This window comes from Eleutherodactylus coqui, chromosome 4 (genome assembly GCF_035609145.1).
Source record: "Eleutherodactylus coqui strain aEleCoq1 chromosome 4, aEleCoq1.hap1, whole genome shotgun sequence".
Lineage (NCBI taxonomy): Eukaryota > Metazoa > Chordata > Amphibia > Anura > Eleutherodactylidae > Eleutherodactylus > Eleutherodactylus coqui.
The window spans coordinates 151,751,394-151,773,270 of NC_089840.1; the positions used below are offsets into that span (position 1 = coordinate 151,751,394).

Below are 21,877 nucleotides of genomic sequence, written 5' to 3' on the forward strand. Positions count from 1 at the left end.
TAGGATTTTATTTTCATGAGAATTTAAGACTGAATGCGCAGTACAGATGTGACCGCGCCCTCGCTAGGATCCCGCGGCCTAACCGCAATGATGATTGCGGAAGGGCTGCGGGATGGATGGCTTCCATGGAAACTCGCTTTTACATTGCATGCTATGGCACGTATTTGCTGCGGAATCCAAAGGCGAATGCCCGCTCTGGATTCCGCAATGCAAATCCATCCGTGTGCATTGGGCCTAATAAATAAGGAATTTTTGTTCTTGCCTTTCTAGATTTCATTTTATTATTAGAGATGATCGAGCCTACTCGGCCACGCCCCTTTTCACTCGAGTACCACGATTTTCGAGTACTTCCGTACTCGGGCGAAAAGATTCGGGGGGGAGTGGGGGGTTGCAGCGGGGAGTGGGGGGGAGGGGGAGAGAGAGGGCTCCCCCCTGTTCCCCGCTGCTACCTCCCGCACCACCACGCCTCCCCCCGCCCCCCGGCGCCCCCCAAATCTTTTCACCCGAGTACTGAAGTACTCGAAAATCGCCGTGCTCGATCAAGTAATTACTCGAAACGAGTAGGTTTGCTCATCTCTATTTATTATTAATGATGCATTGCCCTGTGTATAGTGGCTAACTTTAGATTTGCATAAATACAGTTCATATATGTTTTGAATTATGGAATTCAATTGGAAACTGGCTCTTTTAAACTTAGAGTTTCATCTGAAAACCTATTCTTGCTTAAAGGGGTTGTCTGGCCGTAATAAATTAATGTGAGCACTTCTGTTTGCCCATTACAATGCACTTTGTAATATACATTGTGCACTGTAAATTGGCCAAACAGAAGTTAAATACTTACCTACGGGGTGCCCCCCCCGGTTGCCTTCCCCCAACCCCCTGTGTTGATCCTCCGGTCGTCTTTGGATACGACAAATCCATCTTCTTTTCTTGTCGGGCCGGCTGGCTTATTAACTTTTTCTTCCCCACTTCTGTCCTAATCAACAATTCCAGTAACCTGATTGGTTGTTTGGTGAATCAGTCAACCCAAACAACCAATCAGGTTGCTGAAATTGATGATTAGGCCAGAAGTTTCTGCTACTGCTCGGCCCGGAAGAGTAAGGATGGCGGCCTTCTTGGATTCATTCAGCATGTCAATTTCACAGAGAGAAGACAAAGAAGATAAAAGGTAAGTTGAATAATGTTTTTGTTTGTATAATGATGTATGTTCTAATACATTTACTTTACAGGTCATTAGTGGGAAAAAAAATTAACCACGGGCGGCCGAACAACCCCTTTAAGTTCTTTTTTTTTCTGAAGGATCTCAATGTTCTTTTTGGCTGATATTCTCAGAAGATGACCCCTAAAACTGCCTTGCATGTGCGCCATCCATGGGAGAGACTACTGGTATGTCATTAAATTCAAAATATTCCCCTTATATGGTCTGTAACTCTGCAAAATGGTTGATATCATTAAAGAGAAAATGATTTAGTCTTCATGGGGAGGATAGAGAGGTATTGAATTGCTCAATTATATTAAAGTTCATGCATGATCTGACCAATTAATTATATCTATCTGAGAGGAGAAGACTTTCTGTAGGAGCCATCTATCTACTAAAAAAAGATCCATAAGGGAATATAGTTCATGTGGATTAGGGACAAAAGAACAGTCCTTCTCATTAGCATGTTAAATTTTCCAAATGTCAAAAAGGCCCTCCTTAAAAATGAAATCCTGAATATCAAATGGTCTGCAGACGGGATTGTTTCTGTCAATCAAAGAGTTAGGACTCTATTGAAATTTCCACATATAATTACACCACCCTGCTTTACGGAAGACACCTGCTCAAATACATTTCTTAGGAGAGTCTGCTAAGTGCGTATAATGCAAGAATGGTGTATGGAGAATTATTGACCAAACAAGCCAAAATCACAATTCATACTTCAGCATCTGAAATCAAATTAAGGCACTTAAGGGCAACTGAATTTCTAATTGCAATAAATATACTATTTATTACTTGGATGTGAAAAAAACTAGAATTTTGTAGTCTAACCTCTTTTAAATGCATTTCTTGTACTCAAAGGATGTTACATCTTTATTTCCTGACCTCTTTATAATAGTGAAAGTTTCAACCCCTAGACATTAAAAGATAGATTTTTTAACACCATAGGAATGAGGTTTGAGTTACCAGTTTCTATTCCTAGTAAAAAAGTGCCCAGAAAGACTCAAGCATGTATAAACTGCACTATAGCAAAGAACAAAGATATTTAAAAGAAAAAAAAGATTAACCAAAAAAAAAAAGCCAAACAATAGAACGTATTTTGCACAGTCTTGGATTTACATGAAACAATATGATCCAAGTGGAGTGAATATTAATAAAGATACCTGTAGTGGGGAAGACACGAATAAGGAGAGAACTATAAAAGTGTGGAGCATATAATATAAAAAGTTGAGTCCCATTGCAATATGAAAACAGAAAATTAACGTTCCTTTATCAGGAGAAATATACTTGAGGGAAAAAACATTTATTGAGAACTGAAAGTTTCAAAGACTCGTATGTGTCAGCAAGTTAGTTAGTAGGAAATTACTTTTTGAGGATGTGATTTAGGAGAGTGACTGACAGGAGTTGCAAACTTTTCTTGGTTTATGGAAGATGGTCTTTTCTTAGTTGATGAATTGGCTTTGGCTCCCTTTTGTGGCAGTTCCAGGACCAGTTTTTGAATAGAAGCATTAACACCGTGGAATTGACTGTATGGGTTATTCAGTTATTGAAAATCAAGAGTTTAACTGGAAAGCCCCATTTATATTGAACCCTTTGTAAATTTAGCAAATTCCTTTCTCTTGGGAAAGGTGTGAAAATAGCAAGACCTGCTGAAATGCCTCAGGAAGATGCAAGGCACAGATTATATGTAGATTATAGCTTGTTACTAATATCTCTTACACTATATAGCCTGCAAGTCACCTCATGACAGCCCAGCTACTGGCTGGGAATGGAGAAACAACCAAACCCGGCAGTTTAACCCCTCACATGCCATAATCAATAGCATGTAAGCAGGTGACAAGCATAGGAGGCACTGTGATGCAATCACGATGTGCCAATGGGTTTCCATGGCAGCCTGACAAAGGACTCTATGTCTGTTATTTAACTTAGCCCATTACAGCTTGTCTGCAGGAAGGTATAATAGGCTGCCGTACACTGCAGTACATAAGTAATGCAGTGCACTAACCTAACAATCGAATCATCACATCTTAAAGTTCCCCTGAAAGACTTGAAAATGGTGTCAAAAAAGCACTAAATAAAATTCAATTTAAAAAAAATCCTTTGGAAAAACTACAATTTTTCCTCTTTTTAAATGGAAGAAATACTACTTAACCTGCATAGTAAACGATGTAAAAAAATACAAAAACAATGCCAGAATTGCTATTTTTGTCTGTTTTCCTCCCCAAAATAGGCAATAACAGTGAACAGTATAACTTTTTCAAATTTCTTTAACCCCTTCATGACGCGGTCCTTTTTTCCCCCCCATTTTCGTTTTTTCCTCCCCCCCTTATCCATCGACGTCGCTGTATGAGGGCTTGTTTTTTGCGGGATGACTTGTTGTTTTTAATGGTGCTATTTAATGTACCATATAATGTACTGAAAAACTTTTAGAAAATTCTAAGTGGAGTAAAATGAAAAAAAAAAACGACATTCCGCCATCTTTCAGTGCATCTTGTTTCTACGGCGCACAAACTGCAACAAAAACAACTTAATAACTTTATTCTATGGGTCAGTATGATACCAAACTTGTATATTTTTTTTTTACTATACTACTCTTTTTTTTTCAAAGACATTTAATTTTTTCAATTATTTTCTGCTGTCATCTTGTGCGTGCAATAACATTTTTATTTTTCCGTCAACATAGTTCAGCAATGGCTCATTATTTGCGGGATGTCGTGTAGTTTCCGTTAGTACTGATTCGGAATACATACGACTTTTTGATCGCTTTTTATTGCGTTTTTTCTAGAAGACAGGGTGACTGAAAAAGTGCATTTCTGGCGTTCTTTATTTTTTTTTTTGGACAATGTTCACCGTGCGGGGTAAATAATGCACTACTTTGATAGATTGGACTTTTACAGACGTGGTGATATCAAATATGTAGTTTTATCTTATTATTTAGACTTTTTAATTATAGATATAGCAAAAGGGGGGTGATTTAAACTTTTATGACTTTTTTTTTTACAATTAAAAAAAACTTTATTGCTGTTTTTTTTACTTTACTTTTAAGTACCTCTAGGCGACTACAATATGCGATACTTTGATCGCTCCTGCAGTGTGATGTAATGCTATAGCATTATGTTATACTGCATTCTGACAGGCAGACTATCAAGCCACCCCACGGGGATGGCTTGATGGGCAGTCTCTCAAGGCAGCCCTGGGGCCTTTCAGATCTCACCGCGGGGTGGGGTGGGCGTGGGGGGCCGTACGAGACCCTCAAACATCGTTCGAGGGATTTAAATGCCGCTGTCAGAATTGACAGCGGCCTTTAAAGGGTTAATAGCTGCGATCGGCCGAACAGCCGATCACAGCTATTACCTGCGGGTGTCAGCTGTAGTAAACAGCTGATGCCCGTGCTGTATGCAGAAAGGTTGCCCCGCGACCTCTCTGCATACATACCCCGGCACTCCAGGACGTAAATGTACGTCCTGGAGCGGGAAGGGGTTAAAAGCTTGTTTTTACTGTGCAAGTAAATAGTAGTAATTATATAAATCACCATAATTGTATCGACACACAGAATCAAGTTAACATGTCATTTATATAACATGGTGAATATGCCGTAAAAAAAAATTGCTAATCCTACCTCCTAAAAATGCAATGAAAAACAAAGCAATCAAAAATCATCTGTACCTTAAAATAGTGGCAATGAAAACTACAGGTTTTCCTGCAAAAAATAAAATGCTGAAGAAATAATAAAAAGCTTCAATAAAAGTGTCTATACAGAAATCATAAGTGTTTTTGGTGTGCAAAAGTAGGAACACATAAAAAAGCTATATTAACTTGGTATGGCAGAATAGCTTTTTTCCCCCATTATCTCTGTATAAAGCTTCTTTCCCATGAGCATACATCCCACGATATACGCTACCATCTGTGGTGTTACAGCTCCTGAAATCTAACGTTTGTGTGCCCGTTCACATGGCATGGGCCCCTGGTGCATATACGCCGAGGCTACCATGCCGTCGCTCCTTTCCCCTCCCTCCCCCTCGCAGGCTAACCTCTGTTCTCCTCCCCGCTCCCTCTTTGTAATGGAAGGGAGCGGCACAGGGCGGTGCTTAGCTCCGCCTCCTCCTATTGCAAAGAGCGAGCAGGAAGGAGAGCAGAGGGAGGGAGTTTAGCAGCCACGCATAGGAGCCCATGCAGCGGCTGACATATTCCGACCCAAAAGATAGTTCCAGCACTATCTTTTGGGCCCGATATAAAAATGCCTGGCACTTTATTGGCCGGGCGCTTTTACGTCACGAGAATACGACCATGTGATCTGATGCATTGGAATCCAATGCATCAGATTACATCGTATATTGGACGGCCGTGAAAATGGCGGGTTGATATACGCTCGTGGGAAAGAAGCCTAACTAATAAAAGGCAAACAATTAATTATATACCATGAAAACCTGTCCCACAAATAACCTCATGCTGTACAGCTGTGTCATATTGAAAAATAAAAATTGTTACGGGTCTCAGTAGTGGTTAAACAAGAAGAAGTTTTTTACCCATAAATGTTTTTGCTGATTGAAAATAATAAAACACAAAAACACTACAGAAAATTGGCATCGTCATAATCATAGCATTATGGAATAAATTCTCTATAAATTTGTGCCACATAGTCTATGGCATAAAAAGAAACTAACATATAAGATATGCAGAAAACAGGACAGAATTACGCCGAGGTCAGACGAGTGTTTTTTTTGGGCACCGTTTTTTTGGGCACACAAAAAAAGTGTCGCTCGCATGTCCACAAATCGCGTGAACAGGCAAATTTTCTAAGTGCAGAAGACCCAAATTTCATGCACCCAAAAATCGCCCATTCCCTGTAGCAGCTGCTCCAGGAGGAGAGATAAAGAAGCCCCGCAGGGCTCCAGGATTTCCGCAGAGCAGGAAGAGGGAGCGGACCTATAGGGGATTTCCACATAGCAGGGAAAGATGGAGCGGGGCTATGAGTTAATCCCCCATTGCTCCAATCTCCCCCCATGCTCTTGGGGAAAGCCCTGTAACTCTGTCCCCCTCTCTCTCTCTGCTATGGGGAATTCTTTTGGGGAGAGAGGGGGAGGGAGTTCCCTACTGCCCCCGCTGCTGAGCAGTTGTCCAGCAGCGGGGCAGGAGGAATAACCGCTGCTTCCAGTAGGTCATTTAAAAGCTGCTGCCCAGAAGCACTTTTTAAATCTCTTGTTGTAAATGCCTGGTAGTCCCCGCGGGATTAACGGGGTCCCTCGGAAAGTCCCCTCATCCCCACGAGGACTAATAGGAGTTTACAGCAGGGCATTTAAAAGGTGCTTTCTGGGCAGCATGTTTTAAATGTCCTGCTGTAAGCAGCGGGGAATCTATTCCAAGCACAGGAGTTTCTATTAACTCCTGCTCCCATAGGAATCAATGGAAACTCTTGCACAGCGCATAGCACGGACCAGTGTTTTGGCATGGCAGCCACGCATGTCCTATCTTTGTTAGGTGCGCTCCGTTTAGCGCACCTACATTCTCTCATGTGAGCGCTTATATAGGAACCCATTGGTTCTTTTAGAAGCGCTCTTTTTGCATGCACATATAACACGCTCGTCTGACTGAGCCCTTAAAAAGGTTAAAGGGAATGTCTAGTCTAGATTTATGTTTGTTTTTTTTAAACTATATATTTATTGAAAGTTCTTACATAACATGTAATGATATATTGTGATGTCATGTAACGAAGCAACAGCTAATACAGCACAAAAGATACAATATTGTTGCAACATAAGTAGAGAATGAAATAAAAAATATTGACTGAACATTAGGTTATAAAACAGGTAAAAAGGGAAACATAAACTAGTGGTTACTATGCTGTGACATGTGGGAATTAATGTATATGAAAATCATTCTCATACATACCAAGGGCAAATTGACAGTAAACACAATTAAACAGAACAAATAATAAAAAAAGACACTAGAAGGAAGCACACTGGATATGGGAGAAAGCGATGACTAATAAGCAGAATACAAGCGGGAGGGGGCAAAGAATTGTACATTAGCCAAGTATTCCAAGACCATATAGATTAACATTGTTTCCATCTATCACGCACAGAGGGCATTGAAAAAGAGTATTGAGGGCTGCTGCAGATAAGCATTGGCACCAAAATGCTCGCTCCTGTATTTGTGCAGTGAACGAGTCTTATTTATGCACATAACAGTGTATATATTTTTTTTTCCATTCACAATAAAAACACTAGCAATACATCATGCTGACATCACTGACCAAGCCCACTGTAATCACCCTTTAGCTTGGATACAAAATGTGATACAGGTGGGAATGGAGGCTCTAGTATTCTGTTGGGCCAAGCTTCTAGCTTGGAAACAAGATGTGATATGGACAGGCATGGAGGCACACAGGTTTCTTTTTATGGTATCCTATGGCATATCTGTCCACATTTGCTGTAACTGAGCCTTTTAGATGGTGCAAACTTCAGGCTGTTGAACTTGGCATCCCAGATGGTCCCATACATCTATTAGCAACAAATCTGGCAAGCGGGTGGGCCACAGAAGTATGGCAATGTTGAGGAGAAAGTGTGGCAATGTTGTCATTGTCCCTTGTACCACTACTAGGGGTGATCGACTGTTGTATGCAATGGCTCCTCCAAAGCATCACACCAGCAATGGAGGCAGTGTGCTGCTTCACAGCAAAGATAGGATTGATGCGCTCACCTATAGGTCTCCAGACATAAACAGAGCCATCATCAGTGCCCAAACTAACCTGAATTCATCGCTGAGGACAATCTGGTTCCACTCCATAGCAGTCCAGTCTCATTGTTCACAACACCTCTGCAAACAGAGCCCATACATGTAATGGGAGCTGTGAGACCAAATGTCCTTCAGCCAAGAACCTGGGGCCTGTAACAATGGAGCTACCTGTCTCTGGATGGCAGAAAACAAAACAGTTCGAGCTGCTTGTGCTTGTTGTATGATCAGATGATTCTCTCTACTAGTGGTCTGTCAAGGGTGTCCTGAGCCCTGTCACCATGTGTGCCCTCACACATCTACTGGTCCCAACACCTCCTCACAGTTGGATCAGACAATCCTCTCTACTGGTGGTCTGTAGGGGCCATCCTGAGCCCAGTCTCCTTGCGTGCCCTCGCACATCCACTGATTCCAACACCTCCTAACAGTCTGGTCAGAACGGCTCAGGTGAGGAATAATTCATAGATATGACCAACCAGCTTCTCACATCCCAATAATGCGCCCCTTCTCAGACTCTGGTAACGGGGTGAAATCTCTACTTTGCATCATAGAGGCGTCTAGTGGTCAACAAGCTTTACACAAGTAGAAGAAGAGGCCACTACACACAAGGAGCCTCCGAGAGCCTTTTATAGGACAAGGGGGGAACCACTTTTAGGGCCTTAGGTGACAAGACTGTTCATCTAATCACACCACAACTCTTATCATTTACATATCTGCCTGAGATGGAACTACATGCTGAGTTTTACAGCCAAACTACAACTTCTTCTGGGGGTGGTATGGTATTCACCAAGAGCTATTTTTATACTTTTACAACAGAAACTCACTTTTCATGAAAAAATGCTTTTATTGATTTTTTTGACTGTGTAATTAAAAAAAACCTTTATTAACATTTGGGGACATAATGTAATTGCTTGACTGCTTTTATAATGTCCTACTAGATGGCGCTGGAAAAACATCAGTGTGGAATAATGACACCATAGAATTGATCCCATGGATTCTGTATATTCCTAATGGATCTCTGCCACAGATTTCACGTAAACCCTGCTGCAGATTTGGTCTTGGTGAACATGGCCTAAGGCTGGGCGCACACGGTGGCCATGTTACTACCCACACGAATGTCATGAAATATACACGCGAGAAAAATTACAGCATGTTGGCGTCTTGGCGTGTATTATGCGCCTATGCACACCAAGACAGGCATCACGCAGCCAGTGCGCAATGTCATTGTGTACTTACTGCATGCCGCACATAAATCTTGCCACTTGCACACTGCGAGATATGGTCGTGTGAGCCTGTCCTAACTATGTAACTGTGGTTGGAGCTTGTGTGCCTGTGTGTCAATACACCCTGGAGAAAAAATAAACACTTCTTATGTATATGAGCATTCTTCTACCCCCCTTACCATGACGTTCGCGTACATATAGCACATTTTTATTTTATTAACATAAAACATCATACAAGCATTTTCCACAAACCCCTCGGTCATAGAATGCTGAAACATGTCCTTGTCAATCTTATTAAAAAATAGTGAATACTGATCCTCTTAAAAGGACCCTGTCACATCCCAACAACACTCTAAATTGAGTTTTGGTGCTGTTAGGGGAAGTGATAGGGAGCCGGGTGATGTATTTTTTAAACTCACCCGCTCTGGTGATCCAGCAGTGTCTTCTTACTCTGCAGTGCCAGCGGTGCACAAAAATCTGGCTATTTTCAGAGTCCTGGGCTTGTGCTCTGCCATAAACGTTTATTGGACAGCGCAGGCACGGAACTCTGAAGTTGGTAGGCAGCATGAAATCTGACTCTTTTCAGAGTGGGACACCGCTGGATTGTGAGAGTGGGTGACTATATAAAATACATCACCACGCTCCCTGTGGGGAAGTGACGGGTTCCCTTCAAGTTGTAGTTGTACATTTCATGTCTTGCTTAATTGGAAATTTTTTGTGAACCTTCCTTTAAATTGTCCAACTTCTCCCAAATCCGTAATAAAGAATGAGTTAAGAAAAATTACCAGGAAAGAAGCTTGTGTGCACATATATCTTCTAACACCATTAAAAAGCTGTTACTGAATTATATTGCAAAGCTAAATATAAAATACTGCTGATGCGTCTGACCATTTTGGAAAATTGTTTAAAGAATTGCAGAGCCAGCACTGAAATGCAAGTCAGATGCTGGAACATGTAGAATGTTATAATTAAACTGGTTTTTCGAGTTCTAAAATCTTGAGTATATGAACTAAAAATCTTTTTAATATGCTCAATCAACCAACTTTGGACTTTTCCTGTTCGGTCCCCACTTCTCTCTGTTGACAGTCCTACATCTCAGTTAAAACGCACTGACTGGATAATAGTTAATATTATTATATTATAGTTAATACGGCTGCTACACTAGCCAGCTATTGCCATCACTATAGTTGATTATGTAGGTTTATCAACAGGGATCAAATGCAAATTGAGCAGAACTCTGCAAAATCGTTAAGGTGAGCATATTTCAGTCTATAATATTAATATGTTAAGCCTAGAAAGGTTACAATGGTCGAACTTTGTGAAAATGTGCATTTTTTTGTGAACATGAGCAGCTGTATAACTATACATGGTCTAACTTTTAGAGCTTGGAGAACTTCCTAAGTAATAACAATACATAACTTTCAGTTGCTTTTTTCACTTAAAAATGTGAATTTCTTCCACAATATCTTTGTTGATTCCAGTATAATGACAAGTTCGTAAATAGGGTAGGGAATCTGCAAAAAAGAAAATTGTAAATAAAAAATACTACCGTTCTATATACAAGACTGAAAACTAATTAATCATTAGCTGTTCTAAGGTACAAATAGCAGACAAAGGAACAAATGGGAAAATATTGAAATAGTTTATTTGTTTACCTAAGAAGATTGCATGTGATGTTAGAAGCCTCGGGTCACAGCATTTCGGAGGGCAGAACCTGCTAAGGATCCCATAAGGCTCTTGTCTAAACCTTGCTGTTTTAGAGAAGAAATGTGAGAATCAGATAAACAATGAAAGTTACCATAGTATAAATTGAGGACAGTTTGGAACACAGTACAAGAATAAATGCACAGTATTAGAGTGTAAAGCCCCAAACCTAATCAATGAAAAAAAAAAACAATGAAAGACAAAAAAATGGATACCCCTACCCCCAGCACATTTCAGCTTTTGTTTTCTTGCCTGTGTGGTTTGCTACATTCTGACCTATTTACTCACTGGGTTCAGGAGAGGGGGAAATATTATTATGAATCTTGCTTTACAGTTGACAATCTTTTTACAGAGATTTTTGATGCTTTTAATACCCCTTGAAGAAAGATGAGGATGACATACTTGTTAATTATTTTTTACACTATTCATAAGCATTTCAAAAAGATTAGTAATTATTAGAAAAATTATAGTACCTGTGTTTCTGCTTTGCTACATGCACGACACACACACAGCTGTGGTACATGGGCGTATCACAGACACACACAGCTGTGCTACATGTCATGCGTCTGACAGACACAGCTCTGCTACATGACATGTGCCTCACAGACACAGCTCAGCTACATGACATGCGCGTCACAGACACAGCTCAGCTACATGACATGCGCGTCACAGACACAGCTCAACTACATGACATGTGCATGACACACAGCTCTGCTACATCCCCTGTGCGGCACAGACACGGCTCTGCAACTGACATGCGCATCACAGACACAGCTCTGCTACATGTAATGCGTGTCACAGACACAGCTCTGCTACATGACATGCACCTGACAGACACAGCTCTGCTACATGACATGCACCTGACAGACACAGCTCTTATACATGACATGCCTGACACAGACACCGCTCTGCTACATGACATGCACATCACAGACACAGCTCTGCTACATGACATGCACGTCACAGACACAGTTCTGTTACATAACATGATCACAGACACAGCTCTGCTATATAACATGCCCAAAACAGACACAGCTCTTCTACATGACATGTACGACACAGATACAAATCTTCTACATGACATGTGCGTCACACACACAGCTTTTCTATGTGACCTGCACATCACAGAAACAGTTCTGCTGCATGGCATGCGTGTCACAGACACAGCTCTGCTACATGACATGCACCTGACAGACAAAGCTCTACTGCATGACATGCGTGTCACAGACACAGGTCTGCTACATGAAATGCACGTAACAGATACAGCTCTGCTACATTACATGCATATTTTACAAACAGCTCTGCTACATTATATGCGTGAGACAGACACAGCTCTACTGCAATACATGTGCAGGTTACAAACACAGCTCTACTACCTGACATGCGCGACACAGACTCAGCTCTGCTATATGACATGTGCATCACAGACACAGCTGTTACATGACATGCGCGTTACAGACGCAGTTCTGCTACATGACATGCACAGCACAGACACAGCTCTGCTACATTATAATGTGATCCCTGACTCCAGTTACACAGGTGTTTACGTGATGGTGAAATCATCACAGGTCCTGGTAGTTTCTGTCAGCTTATGTAATACACAAGTACTCCTGTGGCTCCTCCCACAGTAGTGCCATCACCGCAGGTCCTTCAGCTGGATGGATCTCTGAAGTGACAGTAGGTCGGTGTCTTCTGTAAGGACCGCTGAGTTGTGTCTGACATAAAAACGGCTTAGTTGTATTCTCATTTTGTTATTTTTCTCCTCCCCTTCCAAGAGCCATAACTGTGTTCTTTCTTCTGTTGGTTAGGCTCTGTGTTTTATATATAGTGTAGGACCTGCGATGACGTCACCAGGGGCAGAGGATGAGAAGCACTCACACACAAACACACATACATACAAACAGACAAGTGGTCATTAGTAGTTTGATATTGGCGATGATCTGAGAAACATTTGCATCAATGGCTCTAGCGTGAGTTGTGTGCTAGGCACGCAATGCATTTGGCAAATGTTGCTATGAGTAATTTTTATTTACCAATCATGTTGGTGATAACGCTGCTCTCACACTGGCATTAATCAATGAAAATTAATGATAAACTATAGTTGTATAATTTATTACTGATTTACTACTTCATTCATTCCATCTGTTGAGAAAACGGGCATCATATAATTGAACAGATCAGAACAAAGAAAGTAGGAGATCCAACAATGTGGCTGGTCTGACAGCTTAGTTTTCAGCCCTTACAGTGCAATCCAAATTGTTGAACCCCCATTGCAAATTAGGGTTAATTGACAAATTTACAATATTTCAGCTGTTTACAAAAAACAAGCAAGAACAATTCAAATAGCTCAACACAATTAATGTTACAAGTAGTTTCTCCACATTCAACACAAAATGCCACTTTTAATGACTACTGCAAACTCAAAGTTATTAAACCCCATGAATATAATCCTAGGAGAAAACATCATGCCTTCTGTGAGGAAGCTGAGGCTTGGGCATCATTGAACCTTCCAACAGGACAAAGAAATCACAGAAGGCAGAAAAAATCCTAATTACCTCAAAACTTTCTTCACAGAATAAGATAAAAAAATGTTATTGACTTAGATTAAAGCCACAGCAAATTGGAAATTAGGGCCAGAAAAAGATACAACATTGATGAGAGGAGAGCTCAGGTATGGACTCGTCCCTACGATATCTCCTTATAACACGGATTCTTATAACCAAAAATGATGCTACCCTTAGGAGAGGCCCCTTCAGCGAAAAACAGTCACCAGAAATAGTATCACCTCAGTGGTATCATCCTAAGTGAAAATCAGTTACGGTGAAAAGGTAGAGGAGAATGTATTATGATCATAGAGGCATCAGATATTGTATCTCCTAAAGGCCATTTTACTAGATTCCTCTAGATTCGGTGGATAACTATGGTGGGTATGTAATATACAGACTGTGTCCCAGCCTTATGGCAATAGGAGTGCTGCTTCTCTGCATATACTTGTCCTAATATACAGCCCAATGATGTGCCAAGTTTCATTTGTTTAAATTGTGTTAAAGTTGAGTGTATATGTCTTTCTGTGATTCTGGTCAGCAGCCCCTGCACTGGGAATGTGATGCTGGAGGGACACACCCCTATGAGGTCAGCCTGCCTGTCTGCAGACACAGTATGAGAAGGAAGCAGGATGTGACGACACACAGAGCAGCAGCCATCTTTGCAGAGAGAAAACCAAGTGTCTGTGCTCTATTGAGTGTGTGGAGATCTTATAGGACTTTCCTGTGCAGCTAACCTGTGTGTAATTCAGTCCAGAGGCAGATAGAGTATAAAGAGACAGTATGTTCAGTGGAGCCATGCTGAAAGGACTGTGCCCAGTGGCTAACCAGTAATACTGACATTGTGGCTGTGGACATTGCCACCAAAGTTATAGACTGGCAGTGCTGTTGAGTACCGGATGGTAACTGCATAACCCTGGCTTATATCGCTCCGCGGTGTATGGATTCTGCAGGACTGTTAGTGTGCTGAGCTACTTGCTGTTGGATCCCATTTCATCCATTTTGTTTTCCTGCCTGCTGAGAAAGATTTTATTGCCTCGGATGTTGTGATAACCGTGAGGAGAATACGCTTCACTATACAAGGAAGGAACGACATTGGGCCCCAACGCGCGCTTCTACACACTGTAAGCAGTCCACCCGGACCACTGGTAAGAGGGGTGCGCACCCAAATGTGAAGTTAGGGTCAGTTAGGGATAGTTTTGGGACTATTGTTCTTTCAGTGTCCGTGCTGTGGAGGTGGACATAGTAAACGTGGAATATATTGTGAAATCTAACTTGAATTGTTCAAACTATACTGTGTATTTTGCTTGTCCTTATTCCTGTTCTTTTACCATTAACTTGCCTTTATTAACCTGTAGTAAATACATTTTTCTTAACTTGACCACCCCGTGTGGGTCCTTTCTGGTTGTGGAGACCAAGCCACCTGCCTTGCTCTCGGTTCACAGGTAATCCAGTGGTTAGTCAGACTGAGTTAATAAGATAGCCTGACCCACCTTGCAAAGTACCACCATGTATGTATGGACCCTCTTATCCTCTGTGGAAGCCCAAAGTGAGTGCCAGCCCAATTGATACTAACTAGGCATGATGCCCACAAATGGGTTCCAATATTATGTCAAAGACTCTACCTATGGTGGGTGATCTGATTATTAGCCAGACTTAGTACTGACTTAGCATAGCCCACCTATGGAATACTCTGATTTACTCTGAATCATCAGTGGAAAACCAAATTGAGTGCCAACCAAAGATGGATACTGGCTGTGTGTAACTCTTGCAAATGGGTTCCAACGTGTGATTTAGAATACCACCACGTACCCACGGACTTGATCTACATCCTCAATGGAAAACCAAAGTGGGTGCCAGCCAAAATAGATACTGACTGTGCATAACATCCACAAATGGATTCCAGCATATAAAATAATACTCAATACATTTCTAAGATAAATACGCTTTCATCAGGAATCTAAAGCTATGTACAGAAGATAGTGCTATCTGTTCTATTAGCTGGCAGGGTACACTAAAGCTTAGTAAGTTAATCTTCATGCCCTGACATCTGGCTGAACAGACTAGAGTTTGGTAGATAATTCTAACTGCACTGATAACTAGCAGCAGGCTGCATCAAGCCCTAATATGTCATTCTTCATGCCCTGATATCTGGGTGAGTGAACAAAAGCTTAGTAGATCATTCTAACTGCCATGATAGCTATCAGCATAGAGAGTCAAAGTGTCCTGTCTGCTGGAAGCAGATAAGTCTGACAATTAACACAAGTATATCTTAAAGTCTACTAAGGCCCAATGCATATGGCCGTATTTGCATTGCGGAATCCAGAGCGGGCATCCGCCTCCAAAATCCACAGTAAATACTGTCCATAGACAGGCTATAGGAAATCATTTTTCCCTGTCAAAGAGCGGAAATGAATGTTTTATTTTGGCACGGAATCCACGCGGACGGCTTCTATTGAAGTCAATCGAAAGCGTTCAATCCGGGGCTATCCGCAGCTGTCATTGCGGACAGGTCAAAGAATCTGCATCATTGCCAAGCGATGATGCGGCATCATCTGTACTGCGCATGTGCTGGCTGGCCCAGCTGGTACATTTGCAAGACAGATCTAGACAGGTCCGCAAGGGTCATGGGCCTTATGCATTCGGTCTAAAGCTTGGTTTCAGAAGTAGTCCTGAAAGATTCTTGAGTGGCCGTCACAGTTGCCTGACTTGAACCACATACATTTCTGGTATGATTTGAAGAAAGTGGTTAGAACATGCAAACCCAAGAATATTAGTGGACTGGAGTCCTTTTTAAATGAGTAACACTAACAGAAGCCAGTGGCTGTGCATTATGTATGCAGCAGGTCATAACTGCAAAAGGGGCTCTATTAAAGACGCCTGTCATTAAAAGCACTCATTAAAAGTGGCATTTTGTGTTGAATTTGGAGAAACCTCCTGTAATATTAGTTGTGCTGAGCTATTTAAATTGTTCTTGTTTGACTGTATTTTTGCGAACAGAAAGGTTGTAAATTTAGCAAAAAAACCTTAATTTGCAATGGAGGCTGAATGATTGTGATTGCAACTATAGCTCTTCTCTCCTGCACTTTTTATCAGATAATTTAGAATCATAGCAAAGATACATTGTGGTCATAAGAACTCTCAGGATAAGAGAGAGCAGAGGGAAACTAAGCCAGCAGTCCAGCTTCATTTACAGATCTCATATTGAGACTAAGGGCCATTTCATATGGAGCAATTATGGTGCGAAACTGAACAATATTGTTTAGTGTGAACATGGGCAACAAACAACTGAACAACTGCCTGTTTAAATCGAGGCAGCAGGCCAGAAGGATTCCCAGCGCACTCCGCCTCCATTTAGTGAGAGGTTTTTGCTCCTTTGTGAAGGCAGAGAAGTGATCATCATTGGGACGACTGTTGGGCACTTAAGTGCCTGACAGCCATCCCGTGTAAAAGTAAAAGACAATCTTTCAAACGATTGAAAGATTGACAGTTTTAGTGATCTTTTTGCATAAACTGCTTATGGACACTAATGTCCATTAGAGTTTATTAACTTCATTTGCGTGTAAATGAGCCTCCGCAGCTGTTGGTAAAAACCAATATGTGGTCTGGACTTTGCACTCAGCTGCATTGTCTTCGCATGGACTTCCATGGGATGTCAGCTGAATACAATGTAATCAGCTGCTCCCATGGAGAACATTGTGCAGTCTCTGCTATCTCTGTCTGTCTGAACGATGGATTTTATGCTCACCTAAAAATCATCGTTCCGCCAAAGAGAGAAAGATGGAAGCATTTACGCACAATGGTTAACGCTCAAAAGCCATGATTTGCACGAATTTTGAGTGATAATTAAAGATAAGCGAGTGTACTCGCTAAGGCAAACTACTTGAGCGAGTAGTGCCTTATGCGAGTACCTGCCCGCTCGTCTCTAAAGATTCGGGTGGCGGCGGGGGGCGGGGAGGAACGGGGGGGGGGGGGGATTTCTCTCTCACTCTCTCCCCCCGCTCACTCCCGCAACTCACCGCTCTCCCCTGCCAGTACCCGGATCTTTAGAGATGAGCGGGCAGGTACTCGCCTAAGGCACTACTCGCTCGAGTAGTTTGCCTTAGCGAGTACGCTCGCTCATCTCTAGCGATAATCATTGCATGTAAATGGGGCTTTAGTGTCTATATACAGTGATAAGTAGATCTGTTTAAGTGGAAAAATGTCCCCCCCCCCCAAAGGTGTTCATAGCATTTAATACAGGTCTCTGCTCAGTATTTTCTGATATGTGTATTTTTAAGTGCCATAACCAGTATTGCACCCATTTTGACTGAACGTGCATCCCTTATATATATGCTTTCCTTATATACATGTTTCTACTAGTGATGAGGTGGACTATAAAGGCCTAGAAGGTTTTTTTTTACATAAGCACCATTTTAATGGAGCAAAATATTACAATACATTGTCAACTGCTTGAAGAACCGATTAACAAGTGTTTAGTTGGTCCCTATTAGTCGAATATAAATATAAGATTAGAGAACATTCAAATGCTTAGGTATCAGCACTGATGTTCATAGCAGACTTTTGTACATAAAGAGATTACTACTACTGATGCTCTTGCTCTGATTTGCTGTAAAATATTGCAAGAGAATTGAAAAGTTATCCAAATAACCCCAATTCACATTCTCTGTTAGAAAATGGCTATCACAGTACCTGTTTTAGAATTCCTTGCAGCTCCTTTTGAGACCACATGTCTGTGAGGAAAAGACGAGCTGCTTCTGCGGCTTTGAGTGAAGTTCTGCGAAAAGTACAAAATGTTAGTCAAGTTTTTTTTATACATCTTATCTAGGAAAATGTCATCAACAGAACTGTTTGCATATATGAGACATATCAGTCTTCCTTGGATTTAAAATGCAAAAAGGAAAGTAAAATAAAAAAATCTTTGATGTTAATTGCTAAAAGATACAAAAAACCTCTACGAAAATAAAACAAATAACATTAGTGTATGATGTCACACAAGGGTGTGGTCACCCAGAGCTGCAGAAGTGAACTGTCTACGAAACCATCGTAAATCCATGTGTTAGGTCACTTTCACACAGCTGGGAAAATCCCATCAGGTTGGTGCATTATGAGACGCACAAATCTCGCACAAATATGAACCCCATTCTTTTGAATAGAGTCATATACATGGCATGTCCTATATTTTCATGTTCCTCAAATGCATTGGCCAACGTTTTCAATGGAAAACACATTGTACGGCCTGCGATGTGCATGTGAAGTTTCCTACTGAAAACAATGGGAAACACTTGTCGATCCCCAATGCGGTTTAAAGTGATGGGTGGTGTTTTTGACAGAAAAACACTTCGCTTCCGCGAGTAAATCGCACGCTAACAAGTGTTATATCGGGCAGAGTTTCATGGACCTAAATCGCACTTGGCCGTGTATAGGAAGCCTTATTGGAATCATTGCAAATAATAATGTGAAATTTCTTCTGAAAGTCAAAGGTAACCTTTACATAATTGATGTTACAAACGAGAGATATCTATTATGTCTAACCTAGAACTCTACTGCAAGACCCCTATGAGGTGGTTACCAACTGCCCCATACTAGGGAGAACAATTTCTTCCTGACTCCAAATAACCCTTTAGTGACCATCCATACGTGTTTTACAGTCGTCACTAAGGGGCCTTCAGCTAAGCCACCAAAAAATCAACACTGGTCTAGTCTATCTACTGACAACTGGACTTCTGTTCTAATGGCCGAGAGAGAAGAAACCTCCCATCCTGACCATTTAACCCTTTACATGCTGCAATCAATATGGATGAGTGGCATGTAAGATGCTGACATGGGAGGGGGCTTTGACTGTCACCTGCTGGACTCCTGTAATGTATTTGAAGGGTTCTGATGAGTTACAACAAAGGGAAAAAGATGGCTCCTTCTTTTATTCCAAAATAATCCATAAAATTACAAATGGTAGGTACCATTTGCACCATGTCTGCGCTCAGACTTGTTTCCAAAGACACTTCTTTTTCAATTACAACTAACAAACTCACATTCTACCTCCAATTCAAATTAATTATGAACCAATCATTATACATTTAAATCATATGTTCACACTTTCACAAGCTTGATTGCGACACCTACCCCCCCCCCCCCTCTCCCTCAAAAAAAAAATAGGTTTTTTTCCTTCTTCAGTGATTAAAAAATCTGATAAGGGGCATTATAGTGGTGTTAAGGCCCATATAGACACAACAATTATCACTCAAAATTCACTCAGAAGCCATCTTTTGAGCGATAATCATTGCGTGTAAATGTGCCCATCTTTCAGTTTTCTGCCGACCGATAGATATCAGTTCGGCTTGAAATCTGTCGTTCAGCAGAACAGCTGATCAGACGGACAGATCAGCGGGTGGTCCTCTGAATAAATTCAGCTCCCAGTGGCTCACATGCTACTAATTGGCACTAATAGGCATTAGTAACAATTAGTAGATTATGCAAAACGATCGCTCAAAAGCCATCTTTTGAACGATCATCTTTGTGTCTAAATGCACCTTTAGAGTCTGCCTTTTACTGTAACCTAGCTCATGGTGTACTGAATGATATCCAGGCTTATAGTAAACTCGTATTCAATCCTACTAATCAATGTCAGGTCAAATTAAAAAAACTATTGCTGGAGCGCAGAAGTATGGGTGTTCTAACAGAGAAAGAATCAGAATGTCTCACGAATATCCGTTAATGTCTGTTTCTTATGGGTTTGCAAAATTACAAAAATTTGTATTTCCTCCTCCCCTGCACACAATTATGGCTGGTATGGGGTCTCTAAATGAAAGATTAAGTGCATTGGTGGATAAAGCCCTGTAGCCACTAGTTCAACGTAATCCTTGATATTAGACATAGTAAAGATGTGGTAAATCATTTCAGAGATTTTTCATGAAAGGATCAGTATATGTGGTTAACATGTGATGTAGAAAGTTTATATTTGTGTATTCCACATCATTTAGCTATCATTGCCGTTACACACCATCTTCAAAAACAGCACAAAGTAAAAAGCTACAAGAATTTATTGTGATTTTTCATTTACATTTAATGGTAATTTTTACCTACAGATAACGGGGCCCCCACAGGGGTCAAGATTCTCCCCAATGTTACCTAATCTGATGATGTCTTAGTGGGAGGAACAATATATTTACTCTCCTTCTAACCCATATAAAACTCAGATAGTGTAGAGTGCACGCTTCATAGACGATATCATTATTATATGGGATCGCAGTGAGGTGTCCGCACAGGATTTCACATATTATCTCAATGATAAAATAAAGTTCACCAGCCAGTCAGATGATGCTCCTGTAGCCTTTCTTGATCTTACTCTCTATGCAAATAAAAACAGTTTTAAAATGGAAACATCCTTTTTTTAAAAAAAAATTAATGCAGCTAATACTATTAGCACTACAAGCCACAAGTTGTTACGCATCTCAGACCGCGTGAAATACGCAAATCACTTAAAATACCATCTGTGGCTATTTCATTAACTGACGGTGGTCAATGCTTTCCTATGGGATGCGGATTTTGTATTTTTTCACACACGGATTTGCTAAATATAATTTCCCCGTGGACATGAGGCCTAAAACAAGCCAAAATTCTAAAAGAAATATTAGAAAAGGGCAACAATGTGTTCCAAAAAGAAATAGAAACTTAGCAAACAAGTTATCTCCAGGTTATTTCACATCAGGTAATAGTTCTCTGCGCTGGTTATCCCAGAAGGGTTTATACATGTGATAGCACTAGATATGCAACTTGTAGATACGGGGTTAAAACTAAACATTTTAAAAGTGCAGATGGAAAATTAAAGGGGTTGTCCCGCGATAACAAGTGGGGTTATACACTTCTGTATGGCCATATTAATGCACTTTGTAATATACATCGTGCATTAAATATGAGCCATACAGAAGTTATTCACTTACCTGCTCCGTTGCTAGCGTCCCCGTTGCCATGGTGTTGTTTAACTTCAGCGTCTAATCGCCCGATTAGACGCGCTTGCGCAGATGGGTCTTTTCCCTTCGGCTCAGCAGCAGCGGCGTTCTGGCTCCGCCCCCTTGTACGCATCATCGCGTAGCTCCGCCCCCATCACATGTGCCGATTCCAGCCTCGTGATTGGCTGGAATCGGCACACGTGAGGGGCGGAGCTACGCGAAGACACAGAAGGGGCGGAGCCAGAACGCCGCTCGTGCCAGACCGAGCCGAAGGGAAAAGACCCATCTGCGCAAGCGCGTCTAATCGGGCGATTAGACGCTGAAGTTAGGCGGCACCATGGCAACGGGGACGCTAGCAACGGAGCAGGTAAGTGAATAACTTCTGTATGGCTCATATTTAATGCACGATGTATATTACAAAGTGCATTAATATGGCCATACAGAAGTGCATAACCCCACTTGCTGCCGCGGGACAACCCCTTTAAGTTTCTTAAAAATGTTGCAAATTGTAATAAACATGTCATTTAC

General features: G+C 41.3%; 1 protein-coding gene across 1 annotated transcript in view; it reads right to left on the minus strand.

Annotated features, from left to right (window-relative positions):
• Positions 1-8,754: 8,754 nt before the first annotated feature.
• PKP1 (plakophilin 1) overlaps positions 8,755-21,877 on the minus strand; it is a 69,566-nt gene continuing 56,443 nt past the window's right edge. The window contains exons 12-14 of the mRNA XM_066600321.1: positions 18,093-18,177; positions 10,809-10,904; positions 8,755-10,667 (exon numbers count right to left, since the gene is read on the minus strand). Coding sequence (XP_066456418.1) covers positions 10,830-10,904; positions 18,093-18,177 — 160 coding nt within the window. The 3' untranslated portion in view covers positions 8,755-10,667; positions 10,809-10,829. The remainder of the gene's footprint in view (positions 10,668-10,808; positions 10,905-18,092; positions 18,178-21,877) is intronic.